At 44.0% G+C, this 16,451-nt stretch overlaps 1 protein-coding gene across 11 annotated transcripts in view; it reads left to right on the top strand.

The window, feature by feature from the left end:
- The first annotated feature begins 71 nt into the window (after nt 1–71).
- DBF4B (DBF4 zinc finger B) overlaps nt 72–16,451 on the top strand; it is a 36,429-nt gene continuing 20,049 nt past the window's right edge. For 4 of the 11 annotated variants that reach the window (XM_021066860.2, XM_021066859.2, XM_084984348.1 and 1 more), the window contains exons 1-5: nt 72–204; nt 5,781–5,862; nt 9,674–9,909; nt 10,393–10,455; nt 15,180–15,334. In XM_021066860.2, coding sequence (XP_020922519.2) covers nt 10,422–10,455; nt 15,180–15,334 — 189 coding nt within the window. In that variant the 5' untranslated portion in view covers nt 72–204; nt 5,781–5,862; nt 9,674–9,909; nt 10,393–10,421. Of the gene's footprint in view, nt 205–5,780; nt 5,863–7,188; nt 7,258–8,047; nt 8,124–9,673; nt 9,910–10,392; nt 10,456–15,179; nt 15,335–16,451 lie in introns of those variants that run through there. The other 7 variants (XM_084984347.1, XM_084984345.1, XM_084984346.1 and 4 more) reach the window with 4 other exon arrangements.

The following is a 16,451-nucleotide window of genomic DNA, read 5'->3' as shown; positions in this document are numbered from 1 at the left end:
GCCAGACCCCAGGGCGCCTACCGCAGTGCCTGACGGGCCGCGCCGCGGGCCCACTGCGCATGCCCCGAAAGGAAATCCACGCCCAGGTGCGCCGGGCGCGGAGGCTTGCTAACTTGTGCAGACCCTTTTGGGCATCTTGTACCTTTTAAATAGAGTGCCTTTTGGCTTATGCAGTGTCACGTAGTCTCTCAGGACTCCTGGCAGGTGAGTATTCTTAACAGACTCTTTTTTACAGTTGGGGAAGTTCAGAGGGGTTCAGGAACTTGGCCAAAGCCTCGCGGCTAATAACTAAACACGAATGGAACTCAACTTCGATTCCGGCGCTTCAGCCCGCCTCACCAAGCCGCCCTTTCGCGCCACTCGTGGGACGCTCAGACATCCCCTCCCAAAGAACTTTCAAGAAAGAAGCAGCTGGCTGTGTCCGGAATATTCACTGTCGCTATCAACTGCTGCCACTTGCGCCTTTCCAAGCTCCTCCCCTAACGTGCTCCAGAAAACCTTCCCCGATCCCCTGCAATCTGTATTAGGGCCACTCCAGTGTTCTGCGGTTCATTCTCTGCAGTTAGCATGCTGTGCTCAACCGGGTGCCAGACACTAGTGGGTACTCAGTAAATGAACTAGCAACCTCGGGTCATTTCTTTCACTCAGTTAGTCACTCAACACTCTTTTTTTTCCCTTTTTTGGCCAGGCTGAGAATCAGATCCGAGCTGCAGCTGTAGCGCTGCACACTGGATCCTTTAACCCACTGTGCCTGGCCAGGGATCGAACCTATCTACGTCCTAGCGCAGCAGAAATGCTGCTGATCCCGGTGCACCACAGCGGGAAGTCCCACATGGAAATATCTTGAGCCTTCTTTACCCATTGCCAGACGTTATCCAAGAGCTTTTGAAGCATTATCTCTTGTTGGGGTTTTTTCGCTTTTTTTGTTTTTGCTTTTTAGGGCCATACCCATGGCATATGGAGGTTCCCAGGCCAGGGGTCGAATCGGAGCTGTAGCTGCCGACCTACACCACATCCAGAGCAACGTGGGATCTGAGCCGAGTCTGTTATGTACACTGCAGTTCATGACAATGTCAGATCCTTAGCCCACTGAGTGAGGCCAGGGGTCGACCCCACGTCCTCATGGATGCTAGTCAGGTTCTTTAACCACTAAGCCACGACAGGGACTCAGAGTCATTATCTTTTCTAATCCTCCCAACAACCCCGTAAGGAGATGCTTTTATTGTCCACATAGTACAGAAAAGGTAATTGAGACACAGAGTCATAGAGGGAGCCTAACCAGGGGCAAGTGCTCCTGAGAGGCACATGGAGCCTCAGGTAACTCTCCAAACACCTGGCTCTGGGCTGAAATGAATTACCCAAGAACCTGAGTTGGTTTCCCCTGAATTGCAGAAGAGGCTAGCAGGTCACTGGCCTTTTTCATTCCTTAAATATCTATTAGATACCTACATCATAGCATTGCTTCTAAGCATTGAAATACAAAGAAGAGTGTCACAAAAATCTCTGCCTTCACAGGATCTTCAGTGAGAATAAACATCTTTAAACCAATAATGACAATATAGTGCAATAAGTGTTTCGATGTCTAGAGGAGATTGCAGTAGGATGCCTGGAAGAAGATTCAGTTCACATTGCTTAGGAATTTTCTTGTGCAGCATGTTAAGAATCTGGCGATGTCACTGCAATGGCTTGGGTCACTATGGTGGCCTGAGTTCAATCCCTGGCCAGAGAACTTCTGTCTCAGCCAAAAAAAAAAAAAAAAAAAAAAAAAAAAAAAAAAAAGCACAACAACAACAACATTGCTTGTTGCATTGGATGGATTGGAGTTGGAAACTGTAAAGATGGGAGATCTCCAAAGGCTTCCCTAGTCGAGGTGATGCTTGCACTTTTTTGAGGAACAGGTTCTATAGGCAAGCCTGGAAAGGGAAAAGGGCAGACCAGCAGGGAACTGTGTGGGGCCCTCCAGAGAATCATGAATGACTTGAGCAGCAGAGTTCAGATAGAAGCTACTCAGTGGGTAACAACCAAAGGAAAAGGAGGGTCTTATATACCTGGCCCTCTTGAGAAAATTCTCTTCCCTTATCATGGTTGGGATAATATAAATGGATGGACGTGGGAACACTGCAAACCTCAGTAGAAATACAGGATAGTGTGACTGTTAGCCCCATGGCTTCTGTGTGCTCACTGATATGGAATGTGACAGGAGTCAGAGGCCAGAGTCAGCTCCCAAAGCCTTGTCCCTATTTCAGGTCCCCAGATGTGTTTTCTATCCCCAGTGACTGTCCTGAAGGTGGGGCTTGTTAGTTACCAGACCTGGAAGCCATCATGGCTGAAGGATCATAGTTTGAGGTCACAGAGCTCCCACAACCAGAAAAGGAGAATAAAATTTTATGTTTTTTTTAACTTTTAATTTTGAAATAATTACAGACTCACAGGGAGTTGCAAAAGTAGTACATAGACATAGAGACCTGTGCACCTTCACCCAGTTTCTTCCAGTGGCAACATCTTACATAGCTGTAGTACAATATCAAAATCAGGAAATCGATACTGATGCAATGCGCAAAGGTGTTTTTGAAGACATCTGCAAGGTTCTCACCAAACTGAGTGAAGGCTCTATAGACCCTGCATTTAAAAAAAATCCTCTAGGGGCGTTCCCATCGTGGCGCAGTGGTTAACGAATCTGACTAGGAACCAGGAGGTTGCGGGTTCAGTCCCTGCCCTTGCTCAGCGGGTTAACGATCCGGCGTTGCCGTGAGCTGTGGTGTAGGTTGCAGACGCGGCTCGGATCCTGCGTTGCTGTGGCTCTGGCGTAGGCTAGTGGCTACAGCTCCAATTCGACCCCTAGCCTGGGAACCTCCATGTGCCGCGGGAGTGGCCCTAGAAAAGGCAAAAAGACAAAAAAAAAAAAATCCTCTTTAGGAGTTCCTGTTGTGGCTCAGCGGTAACAAACCCAGCTAGTATCCATGAGGATGTGGGTTCCATCCCTGGCCTTGCTCAGGATTCAGCGTTGCTGTGAGTTGTGGTGTAGGTGGCAGATGCAGCTTGGATCCAGCGTGGCTGTAGCTGTGGCGTAGGCCAGGGACTACAGCTGCGATTCAACTCCTAGCCTGGGAATTTCCATATGCCGCAGATGCAGCCCTAAAAAAAAAAAAAAAAAAAAAAAAAGAGGAGTTCCCGTCGTGGCGCAGTGGTTAACGAATCCGACTAGGAACCATGAGGTTGCGGGTTCGGTCCCTGCCCTTGCTCAGTGGGTTAACGATCCGGCATTGCCGTGAGCTGTGGTGTAGGTTGCAGACGCGGCTCGGATCCCGCGTTGCTGTGGCTCTGGCGTAGGCCGGTGGCTACAGCTCCGATTCAACCTCTAGCCTGGGAACCTCCATATGCTGCGGGAGTGGCCCAAGAAATAGCAACAACAGCAACAAAAAGACAAAAGACCAAAAAAAAAAAAAAAAAAAAAGAAAAGAAAAAACTCATACCCCTGGACAAATGACAAAGCTTAAAGGGAAAAAAAAAGAAATGGCTTTTTACACTACAAAAAAAAAAAAATGCTGTCACATAAGTTTTAAAATATGCACATTACACTTGCAATGAGATAACCATGTTTTCTCGGATTTAAGTCTGGGAAGTTCCCATGTAGCGCAGCAGGTTAAGCACCTGGCATTGCTGCAGCTCTGACACAGGTCACAACTGTGGGCCAAGGTTTGATCCATGGCCTGGGAACTTCACATGCTGTGAGTGTGGCCAAAAAATAAAACAATTAAAATTTGACTTTAAAAAGAGAGAGTCTGATAATATACTCTTTTGTTCTGTGATTGGGTAATAGGCATGGGAAGATGTTGCTGCAGGAAGTAAATCAGTATAACCTTGTAGGGGGCAACTTGAAAAGACCCAGCACTTCTACTTCTGGGAATTTATTACAGTACATACATGTGTGCAGAATGACATTTATAAGGATATTTATCGTAGTGAAAGAACAGAAATAGTCTACACTCTGTATGAGACTGACTCAAAAAAGCCACACGAAGTATTGTGCAGCAATAAAAGTGGAGGAAACGCTTCATGTACTGATGTAACAAAATTCAAGACACATCGTTAAAGAAAAGTGAGGCTGAGAACAGTATGTAATGTTTGCTACCATTTGTGTTTAAAAAGGAGGGGGGGGGAGGAACACATACACACATGTGACCTGGCGTGGGCATAAAAGATCTGGAAAGATACATAAGGGAATGTGAAGATGGTTGTCACTGAGGAGTAGAACTGTTTATAAAACATCTTGTTTTAAAATGATGGGCTAGTTATATTAATTAACCTTGCATCTTTTTTTTTTTAAAAAAAAAAAAGCTTCTCGGAGTTCCCGTGGTAGCACAGTGGTTAACGAATCCGACTAGGAACCATGAGGTTGCAGGTTCGATCCCTGCCCTTGCTCAGTGGGTTAACGATCTGGCATTGCTGTGAGCTGTGGTGTAGGTTGCAGACTCGGCTCAGACCCCGAGCTGCTGTGGTTCTGGCATAGGCTGGCAGCTACAGCTCTGATTCAACCCCTAGCCTGGGAACCTCCATATGCCGCGGGAGCGGCCCAAGAAATGGCAAAAAGACAAAAATAAATAAATAAATAAAAATTTTAAAAAACTTCTCTTTTTTTTCTTTTTGTCTTTTTAGGGCCGCACCCGCAGCAAATGGAGGTTCCCAAGCTAGGGGTCTAATTGGAGCTGTTGCTGCCGGCCTACACCACAGCCACAGCAAGGTGAAATAAAGCTCCCAATCTCATTTTTTTCCTTCCCTACACAGAGATAACCTCTCTTCCTGAATTTGGTGTTTGTCTTCCTGAATGTTTTTAAACATAGTACATATAACTGCATATGTCAGACATGTTACAACACATGTATGTATGTATCTGTTTGTATCCATAAACAGGATATCACATTGTTTTGCATATTGGACTTTTCATTCTGCAGTATGCTTTTTGCACTTAAGATCTTTAAACTATTTACTCATGTTGATACAAGTAGCTCTTATCCATATATTTATGGTATTCCACTGCTTGAATCTGCTCCAGTTGATCCCTTCCTCTGCTGATGGACATTTAGGTTATTTCCCAGTTCTTCAAACACTGCTTCAAGGCAACATTCATGTGTATTATATCTCTTTGTCCACCCGTGGGAAAGTTTCTCTAGGCCAGTGAGCATCAAACCTATTTTTGCCACATTCTTTTAGCAGTAAAAATATTTTTGCCATGCACCCCTAATGTATGAATACATATTTATTTATGAATTACATATGGGAACTACTACCAAATCAGCTGTAGCTCTGATTAGACCCCTAGCCTGGGAACCTCCATGTGCCACTGGAGGGTTTGTTTTTTTTTTTCCTTTTTTTGGTGGGGGGGCAGCTGAACCTATGTTATATGGAAGTTCCCAGACTAGGGGCTGAATCCGAGCTGCAGCTGCCGACCACAGCCACACCAGATGCAAGCACTGGATCCTTAACCACTGAGCAAGGCCGGGGGTTGAACCTGCATCTTCATGTTAAGAGCATGGACTCTGAAGTCAGGCTGCTGGGGTTCATATCCCAGCACCAACACTTTCTAGCTGTGTAACCTCAAGCAAGTTTTATCCTCAGTGTTTCCAGGTATAAAATGGGCATAGTTACAGCTTACCTCAAAGGACTGTTAAGGGGATTAAACTAATTATTTTTAAAGCAATGTAGATGTCATTATAAACACTCCATGTGTATTTGTAAAATTAAATATATCTGCATCCCTTTTCTGTGTCATTATTTTATAGGTATTTGATAAATACTACGTTGCTGCTAGAGACTGTAATACTGCAGTAGACACCGTTATTACATCAGTCATATCACATATGTGTGAGTATATCTATAGAACTAGAAACGGGATTGCTAGGTGGAAAGATACGTGCATTTGTAATTTTCCTAGATCGTGCGAAGCTGCTGTACCAGCCTCCTATGTAAGGCAGTTTGGCACTAACAAAATTGATCTTTGCCAGTCTGTTAAGTGAAAAATGGTATTTCTATGTAGCTGTAATTTGCATTTGTCTTAGTTTAAATGAGGATGAGCATATTTGAATGCTCTTTGTATTTCTTTTCCTATGAATGTTCCCTTACCCATTTTCAATTGGATTGTTCATCTTTTCTGTATCTTTTTGTGCAACTTTTTTCAATATTGGGAAATGGGTTCTTGTTCTATGAAATGAGCTGAATTTTTTTTTTTTATTCTAAGCACCTCCCCTTAGGAATTGAGAAAAATAGAACAATTTGAATTATTATCTCACAATGTTTTTGGCCAAGTAGTAAAAGCTGCCCTCTTCCATTCACAGACTTTGTGCTAAACACATCTTTAATCTTTAAAACCTCATTGCCTGGTAGATAATAGCATCTTCATTTTACAAATAAAAAAACTGAAGTTCAGAGAGATTCATTTTTTTTCACTCATTCAACAAATATTCATGAAGCATGTACTACATTCTTTACTTTGGGGATATAGCAGTGAGTAAAACAGAAGAGTCCCTTGTTCATGTGGACTTACATTCTAGGGTGGAAATATATACCACAAACAAGTAAACAAATAAGATACTTTCTGACAGTGTTAAGTGCTGCAAAGAAAATAAACCAAAGTAACATACCTGGCAAGGAATGAAGGAGCCACTGTTAGGTTGGGTGGTGTCAGAAGTCCTGTGAGGAGTTCCCATGGTGGTACAGCAATAATGACCCCAACTAGTCGTTATTGCTGCATCCATGAGGACGCAGGTTCAATCCCTGGCCTCGCTCAGTGGGTTAAGGATCCAGAGTTGCTGTGAGCTGTGGTGTAGATCGCAGTCGAGGCTCGGATCCTGTGTTGCTGTGGCTGTGGTATAGCTCTGATTCGACCCCTAGCCTGAGAACTTACATATGCCGTGGGTGTGCCCCTTAAAAAAAAAAAAAAAAAGTGCACTGTGTGTTAATGTAAATAATGAAAAATGTAAATAATGAAAAACTTATGGTTTCCAAAGGAGACAGTTTGGGGAGTGGGGGGATGCACTGGGGTTGTGGGATAGAAATCCTATAAAATTGGATTGTGATGATCATTGTACAACAATAAATGTAGTAAATTCATTGAGTAATAAAAAAATAGAATTGGGGAAAAAAGTGCACTGCATGTTAACGTGGATAATGCATTTTAAAAATTGCTTTTAGGAGTTCCCATCGTGGCGCAGTGGTTGATGAATCCAACTAGGAACCATGAGGTTGCAGGTTCCGTTGCAGGTTCGATCTCTGGCCTTGCTCAGTGGGTTAAGGATCCGGTGTTGCTGTGAACTGTGATGTAGGTTGCAGGCGCGGCTGGGATCCCACGTTGCTGTGACTCTGGTGTAGGCCGGTGGCTGCAGCTCTGATTGGACCCCTAGCCTGGGAACCTCCATATGCCATGGGAGCGGCCCTAGAAAAGGCAAAAAGACAAAAAATAAAATAAAAATTTAAAAATTAAAATTGCTTTTATTTTCTTTCTTTATTTTTGGCCACATCTGCAATGTGTGGAAGTTCCCAGGCCAAGGATGAAACCCACACCACAGCAGTGACAACCCACTGAGCCATGACAGGAACTCCTCATGGAACTTTCTGAAAGGGCTGAACCACACTTTGAGAACCTAGGTTATGGAGTTCCCGTCGTGGCGCAGTGGTTAACGAATCCGACTAGGAACCAGGAGGTTGCGGGTTTGGTCCCTGCCCTTGCTCAGTGGGTTAACGATCCGGCGTTGCCGTGAGCTGTGGTGTAGGTTGCAGACGCGGCTCGGATCCCGCGTTGCTGTGGCTCTGGCGTAGGCCGGTGGCTACAGCTCCGATTCAACCCCTAGCCTGGGAACCTCCATATGCTGCGGGAGTGGCCCAAGAAATAGCAACAACAGCAAAAGACAAAAGACAAAAAAAAAAAAAAGAGAGAACCTAGGTTATGATATGATAACAAATGATGCCCAAATCTCAGTAGCTTATAACAATGAAGATTTATATGTTGGTCATGCTACACATCCATTATGGCTTGCCTGTGGTTCTATTCCAGGTCCTCTTCACCAAGGAACCCATGTTGACAGGGCATCCTCTGGCTGGACATTGCTAGATTTGGGGAAAAGAGCTTGGTAAACCATCCTGGCTCTTAAAACTTTTTCTGGGAAGTAATGTGTCACTTTCTTCTTTTTTCATCAGCCAAAGCAAATCACATGGCCAAGCTTGAGTTCTTCAGGGCTGAGATGTATAATCTTCGGGGAGAGGCCCCAATGAAAGGAATACCAAATATATGTGGTATATCCACCTCTACCACGGTGTTTAAAGAACATCGCTGATTGTTCATGGAGAATGGATTGTATTGGGGAGGGCTAGGAAGCCTCTCAAGAGTAGAAGTATATTAGGAATTGACTGCAGCACTTTGGGCAAGAAATCACAATGGCTTGGACTTGAGTGTTTACGGTGGTCTGATTCAAGATGTACTTGGAATTGGTAGAATTTGTTTTGGGAGTAGGGTGGGATAAGGGAAGGTACTGAAAGATGACTTCTAGGTTTAGAGTTTGAACAATGGAATGGGTGGATGATACATTTACTGATATGGGAAAGGCTGGGAAAAGGATAGGTGGGTTTTGAAGAGGGGGGTGGAACAAATTTGAACATGTTAAGCCTGAGTGTCCAGTACGTACCTGAGTAGATGTCTGGAGATCTGGGGAGAGGTCAGGACTTGGGTGTTAGCATACTGCTGAATTGTAAAGCCATGGAGTTGGAAGAGATCTCCTAGGGGAAAAGGGTCAATAGGGAAGAGGAGAGGGCTGAAGGCTACGGGCTGAAGCCTTGGCGTACTCCAACACTTATAGGTGGAAGCGGTCTTGGATTCACCATAGGAAACTGAGGAGGAGCCACTAGGGTAAGGTGAAATGAGTAGAAATGGAAGAAAAAAGAAAAGTGTTTCAAGAAGGAGGGAATAAGTCTGTTTTAAAGTTCTAGAAGTTGGATAGGACTGAGGAAAATGCAAGTCACAGTCGACCCGGATAAGCACAGTTTTAGCGAAGAGGTGAGGCTTGAACTCCAATTAAGTGAGTTGAAGAAAAGATGGGAAGTGAGGAATGGAAACACCACTTTTGAGAATTCTTTTGGTTAGGTGGGTAAATGGGAAAAAGGAAGACAAAAGAGGTGAAGATGAAATGATGTGTATGTGAAAAATTTTTTTTTTTTTTAGTGAGAGTTGCAACGTTTATTTCAGGTTCTCTCTTGGGGTTTTTTTGTTTGTTTGTTTGTTTTTTCTTTTTTTGCCACACAGGCAGTATGTGGGAATTCCTGGGCCAGGTATTGAACCTACGCCGCACAGCAGCAACCTGAGCCACAGTGGTGAGAACGCAGGAGCCTCAACCAGCTAGGCCATCAGAGAATCCCGTATGTGAAATCTTTATGCAAACTGTAAATGCTCTCTTATTGTTAGGATAATAAAATAATATTTTATTATTACTGAACTAGTAGGAATTTCAGACTAGCTCAGGGTGAAGAATTATTAAGAAGCTACTGCTAATGCCCAACTTACCGGCTATTAAGGCTCAAAAATATCTCCAACCAAAGAAAAAGCTGAGAAATGAGACGTAAAGAAAAGGGCAGAAAAGAGAACGAGAGGGGAGGGCGAAAGTTTGCTGAGTTAATTTTGTCCTCGCAGGGCCTCCGTAGGGCAGTCTCGCAGTTCTTACGTAGCTTAAGGAGGCGGAGCCTACAGGAAATTTAAACCGAAGCCGCGGTCAAGGGCGCCCTGAGAATGATGCTATAGTTGCGGAGGAACATCCAGTGCACGGGAGTCTGAAAGAACTAATGGAGCCCGCGAATGTGTTACAGCGGCCTTGAAGAATTAACGAGGCCGAGAAAGAGCCGAGAATTTGAGGGGATAGCCGGGAAACGGTACGGATACCGGGAAGGGGAAGAAGGGGTGAAAAGGAAGGGGAAGAAGGGGTAAAAAGAAAGATGGGTACGGGGTCGGAACTGGGCACGGGAATTGGGGAGCAAATAGGTGCGGAAGCTGGGAAGGGTAGAGGGAAGAGATCACAGGAATTGAGGGGAGAGAGGTCTAAAAGGAGCAGAAGGACTGAGGAGGACAAGAGCCTGGAGGAGGTACAGCAATTGAAATGTCCAAGGGGTGACCAAGAGGCCACGGGAGTTGAGGGAGCAGAGTCTCAAAGGGGGCGGAGGGATTGAGTTACCAGGGCCTGGAAGGAGGCGCGGGAGTTGAGAGGGAATGTGGGTTGGGATGGAGTTAAGTCTTGGGGTTCCTGGGAGCCTCAATGGGAATTGTGCGAGATTTGGGAGGCGGAGAGAGGGGGTGATGGAAAGTCGAAAGCTAGTCAAAGTGGTTTGTTCAGCTGCCGTTTTGTCTTTCTGTTTCAGGCGACGATTGCTTTGAACTGGAGAGTTCAATGGCTGAAAGTAGACTCCGGGCTCCGGACCTAGGTAGGTAACCGGTCAAAACTAGGGATGCGAGATCGCAGTTGCCAGTCCTGCCCCAGAGTCTCTTGGGAAGAAAAACCCGAGAAATGTTGGCTCTATTGGGATTTTCTAATTACTGACCGCGCGCACGCGTGTGTGTGTGTGTGTGTGTGTGTGTGTGTGTGTGTGTGTGTTGAGGGATGTCAGGGATCATTTAGGAGTTCAAGATAAAAGTCAAACAAAAACTTTCAGTCTGATATTATGAATCAGATTAGCAGACAGATGGATGGGGAGTCAGGATGGCATAACTTATTAAACCCGTATTCATGGTTAGTTTTACCATAAAATTCTAAAATTTATCGGAAAACTTAAACACCCCCACCCAATTAGATAACTCTTTTAGCACATAGTCACTTTCCTCAATAGTCCCTCATTTATTTGAATTCTGGATTGTTATAGATAAGCCTTTTGGTTGTTGCCTTTTTTTTTTTTTTTTTGTCTTTTGTCTTTTGTCTTTTTAGGGCTGCACCGCGGCATATGGAGGTTCCCAGGCTAGGGGTCTAATCAGAGTTGTAGCAGCAGGCTTATGCCACATCTGCAGCACACTGGATCTGAGATGCCTCTGTGACCTACGCCACAGCTCACTGCAATGACAGATCCTTAACCCACTGAGGGAGGCCAGGGATCGAACCCGAAACCTCATGGTTCCTAGTAGATTCCGTTACCACCGCACCATGCTGGGAATTCCAGTAGTTGCCTTTTAAACAGTGATACACTTCACTATTTACGCTTCCTTCCCATGTCTTGTTACTTTCTTCTGGATCTGTTTCTCCTTTTGCTGATGAATTGCTCGAAGAGTGTTTTCAAAGAGGAGCTTTATGTTATAAACGCTGTGTGTATGCTCTAGAACATCTCTATTTCACCCTTGTCTTAAAATTCTTTTTTTTTCTTCAACACATTGAAAAATCACAGTGGTTTCTTCTTGCAGAAAGTAAATACTGTGGAGAACTGATGTCAATATGTGTTGATCCTTAGTATGTGACCTGCTTTTCTCTTTAGAGGATCTTTATGTTTGTTCTTCAAATTCATTATCAGAGTTCCCTGGCAGCTCAGCAGTTTAAGGATCTGGTGTTTTTCACTGCTGTGGCATAGGTTGGATTCCTGGCCTGGGAACTTGCACATGCATGGGCGCAGCCAAAAATAAATAAATGAATAAAATGCGCTGTAACATAACTGTGTGTCAATTTTAGAGGGGTTTTAGTTTTCATAAAAGTGAAAATATGAAAAATTAAAATAAAAATTACAGTTTTATGATTACACAATTAAAGCCAAAGTCCGTCTATCTGTCTCTCTCTCTCTCATACACATACACACACACTCACAAATAGGAGTGGGAATTACTCCTTCTTTCATAACTCCTGATTCCTACTCCCTAGGGTTCAACTGTTTATGCTCTTGCAACTACTTTAGCATTTGCCTTCTTGTTATTTTTTTTTTTTCTTGGCTGCATCCATGGCATGTGGAAGTTCCTGGGCCAGGATTCAAACCTGCACCACAGCAGCAACCAGAGCCACAGCAATGACAATGCTGGATTCTTAATCTGCTATATCTACCTCCCTGGTATTTACCGCCCTGGTATTTACCGCCCTAGTATTTACTTTCATATTTCTTTTTTTTTTTTTTTTTTTTTTTTGTTTTTTTTGTCTTTTGTCTTTTTAGGGCCTCACCCGTGGCATGTGGAGGTTTCCAAGCCGGAGCCGGAGCCACAGCAACACAGGATCTGAGCCTCGTCTGCGATCTACACCACAGCTCATGGCAACACTGGATCCTTAACCCACTGAGTGAGTCCAGGGATCGAACCCGTGACCTCATGGTTCTTAGTCGGATTCGTTTCCACTGCGCTACGACAGCAACTCCTACCTTCATGTTTCTAAGTGGCCTGCTCGTGCTGCTTTCATTGTTTTCCATTTTAAATTATATCCTTGACTTTCTAATGTGGAAGATAAAGATTTTTTTTTCTTGCCCCCTACTCCTCTACCCCACACACAAGCACATACACATTTCCCTCCTCTCCTCCCATCCCCCAATACGTATGTAGTAATATTTTTAGTCATTTGGGGTTTACAATATGATGATAATGTAAAGGTTATTCACAGCTGAGTCAAATAGCAAACTGAAATAGGCTTTGTTTTCTGTGTATGGGTCGCTAATTCATGTCCAAACACTACCAGAATTATAAACCTTCTCTCAATCCCTTCAAGCTTGTCAGAGAATCACTTCCTTCTTTGTCTGGGGGACATATCTTCTGAGACCATCTGTCTAGGTGCTGCAGTCTGGTCCAGCTCTGCCCTAGGCTTGTTGCCCTGATTCCATCCTAGGATCCCCCTTCATCATCTCATGGAATTCCCTTTGCTGCTTTCCTGTGTTGGATTCCCTGTGCTCTAAATCCTGTGTTTTCCTCCCTCTTTGTTTACTTCCTCGTTTGGTAGAGTACACCTCTGATAAAGCTTCCTGGGAAAGGGTATATGGGACAAGTAAATTTTTTGAGTCCTTGTAGTTCTGACGATTCTTCATGCCCCTTCACATCTGAATGAGTTCTAGTTTGGAAACAGTTTTCTGTCAGAGGTTTGAAGACATGTTTCATCATCGTTTAGCTTCCAGTGTGCTGTGGCAACGTCTGATGCTGAAAATATTTCTCCCCTCCTCCTGAACGCTGCAAGGGCCGAGACTGCTATGCTTTGAACACCCTAGGCCCATCCAGCATGATTGCTGTCTAGCAACAATATTATTGTTATTAATGTCTATCTTTTCTACTTCCAAATTAATTGTCATTGTTTTAGACAGTCAGTGACTGTTTAGATTTATACATATTTTTACCATTTTGGGGACATTTTAAATCCTGCCTTGTGGGTTCAGTTTCCTTTTTTCCAGAGTACACCTCTTCAGCAATCCTTTACTAATAATTGGTTCATGATAAACTGTCTGGGGTTTTGTTGTAAAATGTCTATAAGGGGAAGTTTCCCTTTTGGTGCAATGGGTTAAGGATCTGGCATTGCCACAGCTGTGGCACACATCGCAACTACAACATGGGTTCGATTCCTGGCCCGGGAACTTCCACACGATGTGGGCGTGGCCAAAATAGGTAAATAAACAATTAAGTACTTCTTTTAGAGTCTATATCTGATTATTCTGTTTGAAGCTCTTGGGGATCAAGTCTTGCTATCTCTTACTTCTGCTGGTTCAGGAAACCCTGGCCTGAGCTGTAGCCCTCTAGAGTTATTTTGCTTTTGACTCTTGAGGCATGGCCAAGCTGTTACTAGCTGGGATTTGTTTTTGTTTTTGTTATTTGTCTTTTTGTCTTTTTAGGGCCGCACTCACAGCATATGGAGGTTCCCAGGCTAGGGGTCTAATCGGAGCTGTAGCCTCTGGCCTACACCGCAGCCACAGCAAGGCCAGATCTGAGCCATTTCTGCGACCTACACCACAGCTCACAGCAACGCCAGATCCCACTGAGTGAAGCTAGGGATCAAACCTGCCTCCTCATGAATACTAATCAGATTCATTTCTGCTGAGCCACGACGGGAACGCCCCAGACATTCTCTTAATCTTCTTTCTTTCTTTTTTTTTTTTTTAGTATATATACATATTTTTTTTGTCTTTTTTTTTTTTTTTTTTTTTTTTTGCTATTTCTTGGGCCGCTGCCGCGGCATATGGAGGTTCCCAGGCTAGGGGTCTAATCCGAGCCATAGCCACCAGCCTAAGCCAGAGCCACAGCAACGCAGGATCCGAGCCGCGTCTGCAACCTACACCACAGCTCGTGGCAACGCCAGATTGTTAACCCACTGAGCAAGGGCAGGGACCGAACCTGCAACCTCATGGTTCCTAGTCAGATTCGTTAACCACTGCGCCACAACGGGAACTCCTTAATCTTCTTTCTTTTCTTTCTTTTTTTTTTTAAATTTTTTCATTAAGGTATAGTTGATGTACAATATTATATAAGTTTCAGGTGTACAACATGAGTCACAATTTTTAAAAATTATACATTATTTATAGTTATCAGAAAATATTGGGGGCATTCCTGCTGTGGCACAGTGGGTTAAGGATCCAGCATTGCCTCTGCTGTGGCATAGGTTGCAGCTGCAACCTGGATGCCATTTGTGCCCCAGGAACTTCCACATGCTATGGGGGTGGCAAAATATCTTTATATGTAGGCTATATTCCCTGTGCTGTACAGAATATCCTTGTAGCATATTTATTTTGCCCACAATAGTTTGTACCTCTTAATGTCCTTCCCTTGTCTTGTCGCCAGCCCTAAGTTTGTAACTTAGCGTGTTTTTGAGGTTCATCCTTGCCATAGCCTAGCCTGTATCCGTAGTTACTGTTTTTATCGCCAATAGTGTTCCATTGTACGAATATACCACATTTTACTCACCATTTTATTTGAATTGTTTCTGCGTGGGGGCTACAGTGTATAACAGCACTGTGAGCATTCTTACACAAGTTTTCATCTGGACGTGTGCTTTCATTTCTCCTGGGTGTGTGTCTGGGCGTGGAATTGCTGGGTCTTACGCTAACTCTGTGCCACACTGTCTTCTGAAGTGGCTATACCATTTTGCATGCCCACCCTGACGTCTGCATCTGGTCTTCACGTGAGTCTCACGTCCGCCTTGGGGGCCGGGGCCTGCTTGACCTGCAGGACTCTGTCTTACTTCAGGCTTCTCACTTTGCTCCCCTTTGTTGTTTTCCAGGGGCCCAGCTAGGAGTTGCCCGTTGTCAGGGGAAGTGCCAGAAGAGCTCACCAGACGCCGGGAGGCAGCCCTTGTCTGGAAAATCCTTTTACTTGGATCTGCCCGCTGGCAAGAACCTCCAGTTTTTGACTGGGGCCATCCAGCAGCTGGGTGGGGTATGTAGCCTGCCTCTCTCCTTTGGGACCATGTGTCTTTGTGGGTCGTAGGGCAGGAACTGGAGAGGGGTTACGTCTGGGACTTCCAGGTATTTTCAGTGGTATCACTGCATTCTCCAAAGCAATTTAAGTATAAACCATTTTTTAAGTAAAGTGTTTTTTTTTTTTCCCTAATTAGAAAAGTAATGTCTGTTTGTTCTATTAATATTGGAGAACATGGAACTGCTCCAAGTGACAGCAGCCATCATTTTGATGTATTTATTTCCTCTGGACTCTTTTCTCTCTCCTTCCTTTCTTTTCTTTCTTTCCTTCCTTGATTGAGGTCTAATGCACAAACCATAAAGTTGACCCACTTAAAAGACAGTTTGGGAGTTCCCTGATGGCCTAGCAGTTAAGGACTTGGTGTTGTCACTGCTGTGGCTCTAGTTGCTGCTATGACGCAGGTTCAGTCCTTGGCCTAGGAACTTCTGTGTGCCATGGGCATGGCAAAAAAAAAAAAAAAAAAAAAAAAAGATACTGTTCAGCAGTTTTTAGGATATTCACAGAGGTGTGCAAATTGTGTGATTATACTATTTTAGAATATTTTCATCACCCCAAAAAGAAACCTGCTACTTGCTATCAGTCCATCCCCTTTTCCCCCAGCCCTGTGTAACTAATCTTCTACTTCTTCTCTACCCTTTTTTTTTTTTGTATTGAACATTTACAATGTTGTGTTAGTATCTGCTGTACAGCAAAGTGATTCAGTAATCATTCTTTTTTTTTCTTTTCCATTATGGTTTATCACAGAACATTGGGTTATTAATTCACTTAACTGTTAACCCATAGACATTTAGATTATTTCTCTGAGTTCCCTGGTGTCTCAGCAGGCTAAGGATCCAGCATTGTCACTGCTATGGCCCAGGTTACTGCTATGGCGCAGCTTCAATCCCTAGCCCCAGAATTTCTGCATGCTGGGGGCGTAGCCAAATACATAAAGTTTAGCTCTTATAAATAGCACTATGGTGCACAACTTTGGGGGAAAGGATTTGCTGTATTTGAGCCCGTTAAAATATTTTTTACAGCACATGTCATAACACTTTTCGTAAGGGATCGACAGTTATCTCTTGTGTTTAGAAAA

Source organism: Sus scrofa, chromosome 12, assembly GCF_054392235.1.
Source record: "Sus scrofa isolate SSC_HxYL_T2T_F1_AM1 chromosome 12, Sscrofa_HxYL_maternal_Yorkshire_Landrace_v2.0, whole genome shotgun sequence".
In the NCBI taxonomy this organism is placed as follows: domain Eukaryota; kingdom Metazoa; phylum Chordata; class Mammalia; order Artiodactyla; family Suidae; genus Sus; species Sus scrofa.
The sequence above is the reverse complement of the archived record's forward strand: the minus strand, read 5'-3'. Positions and strand labels throughout refer to the sequence as shown.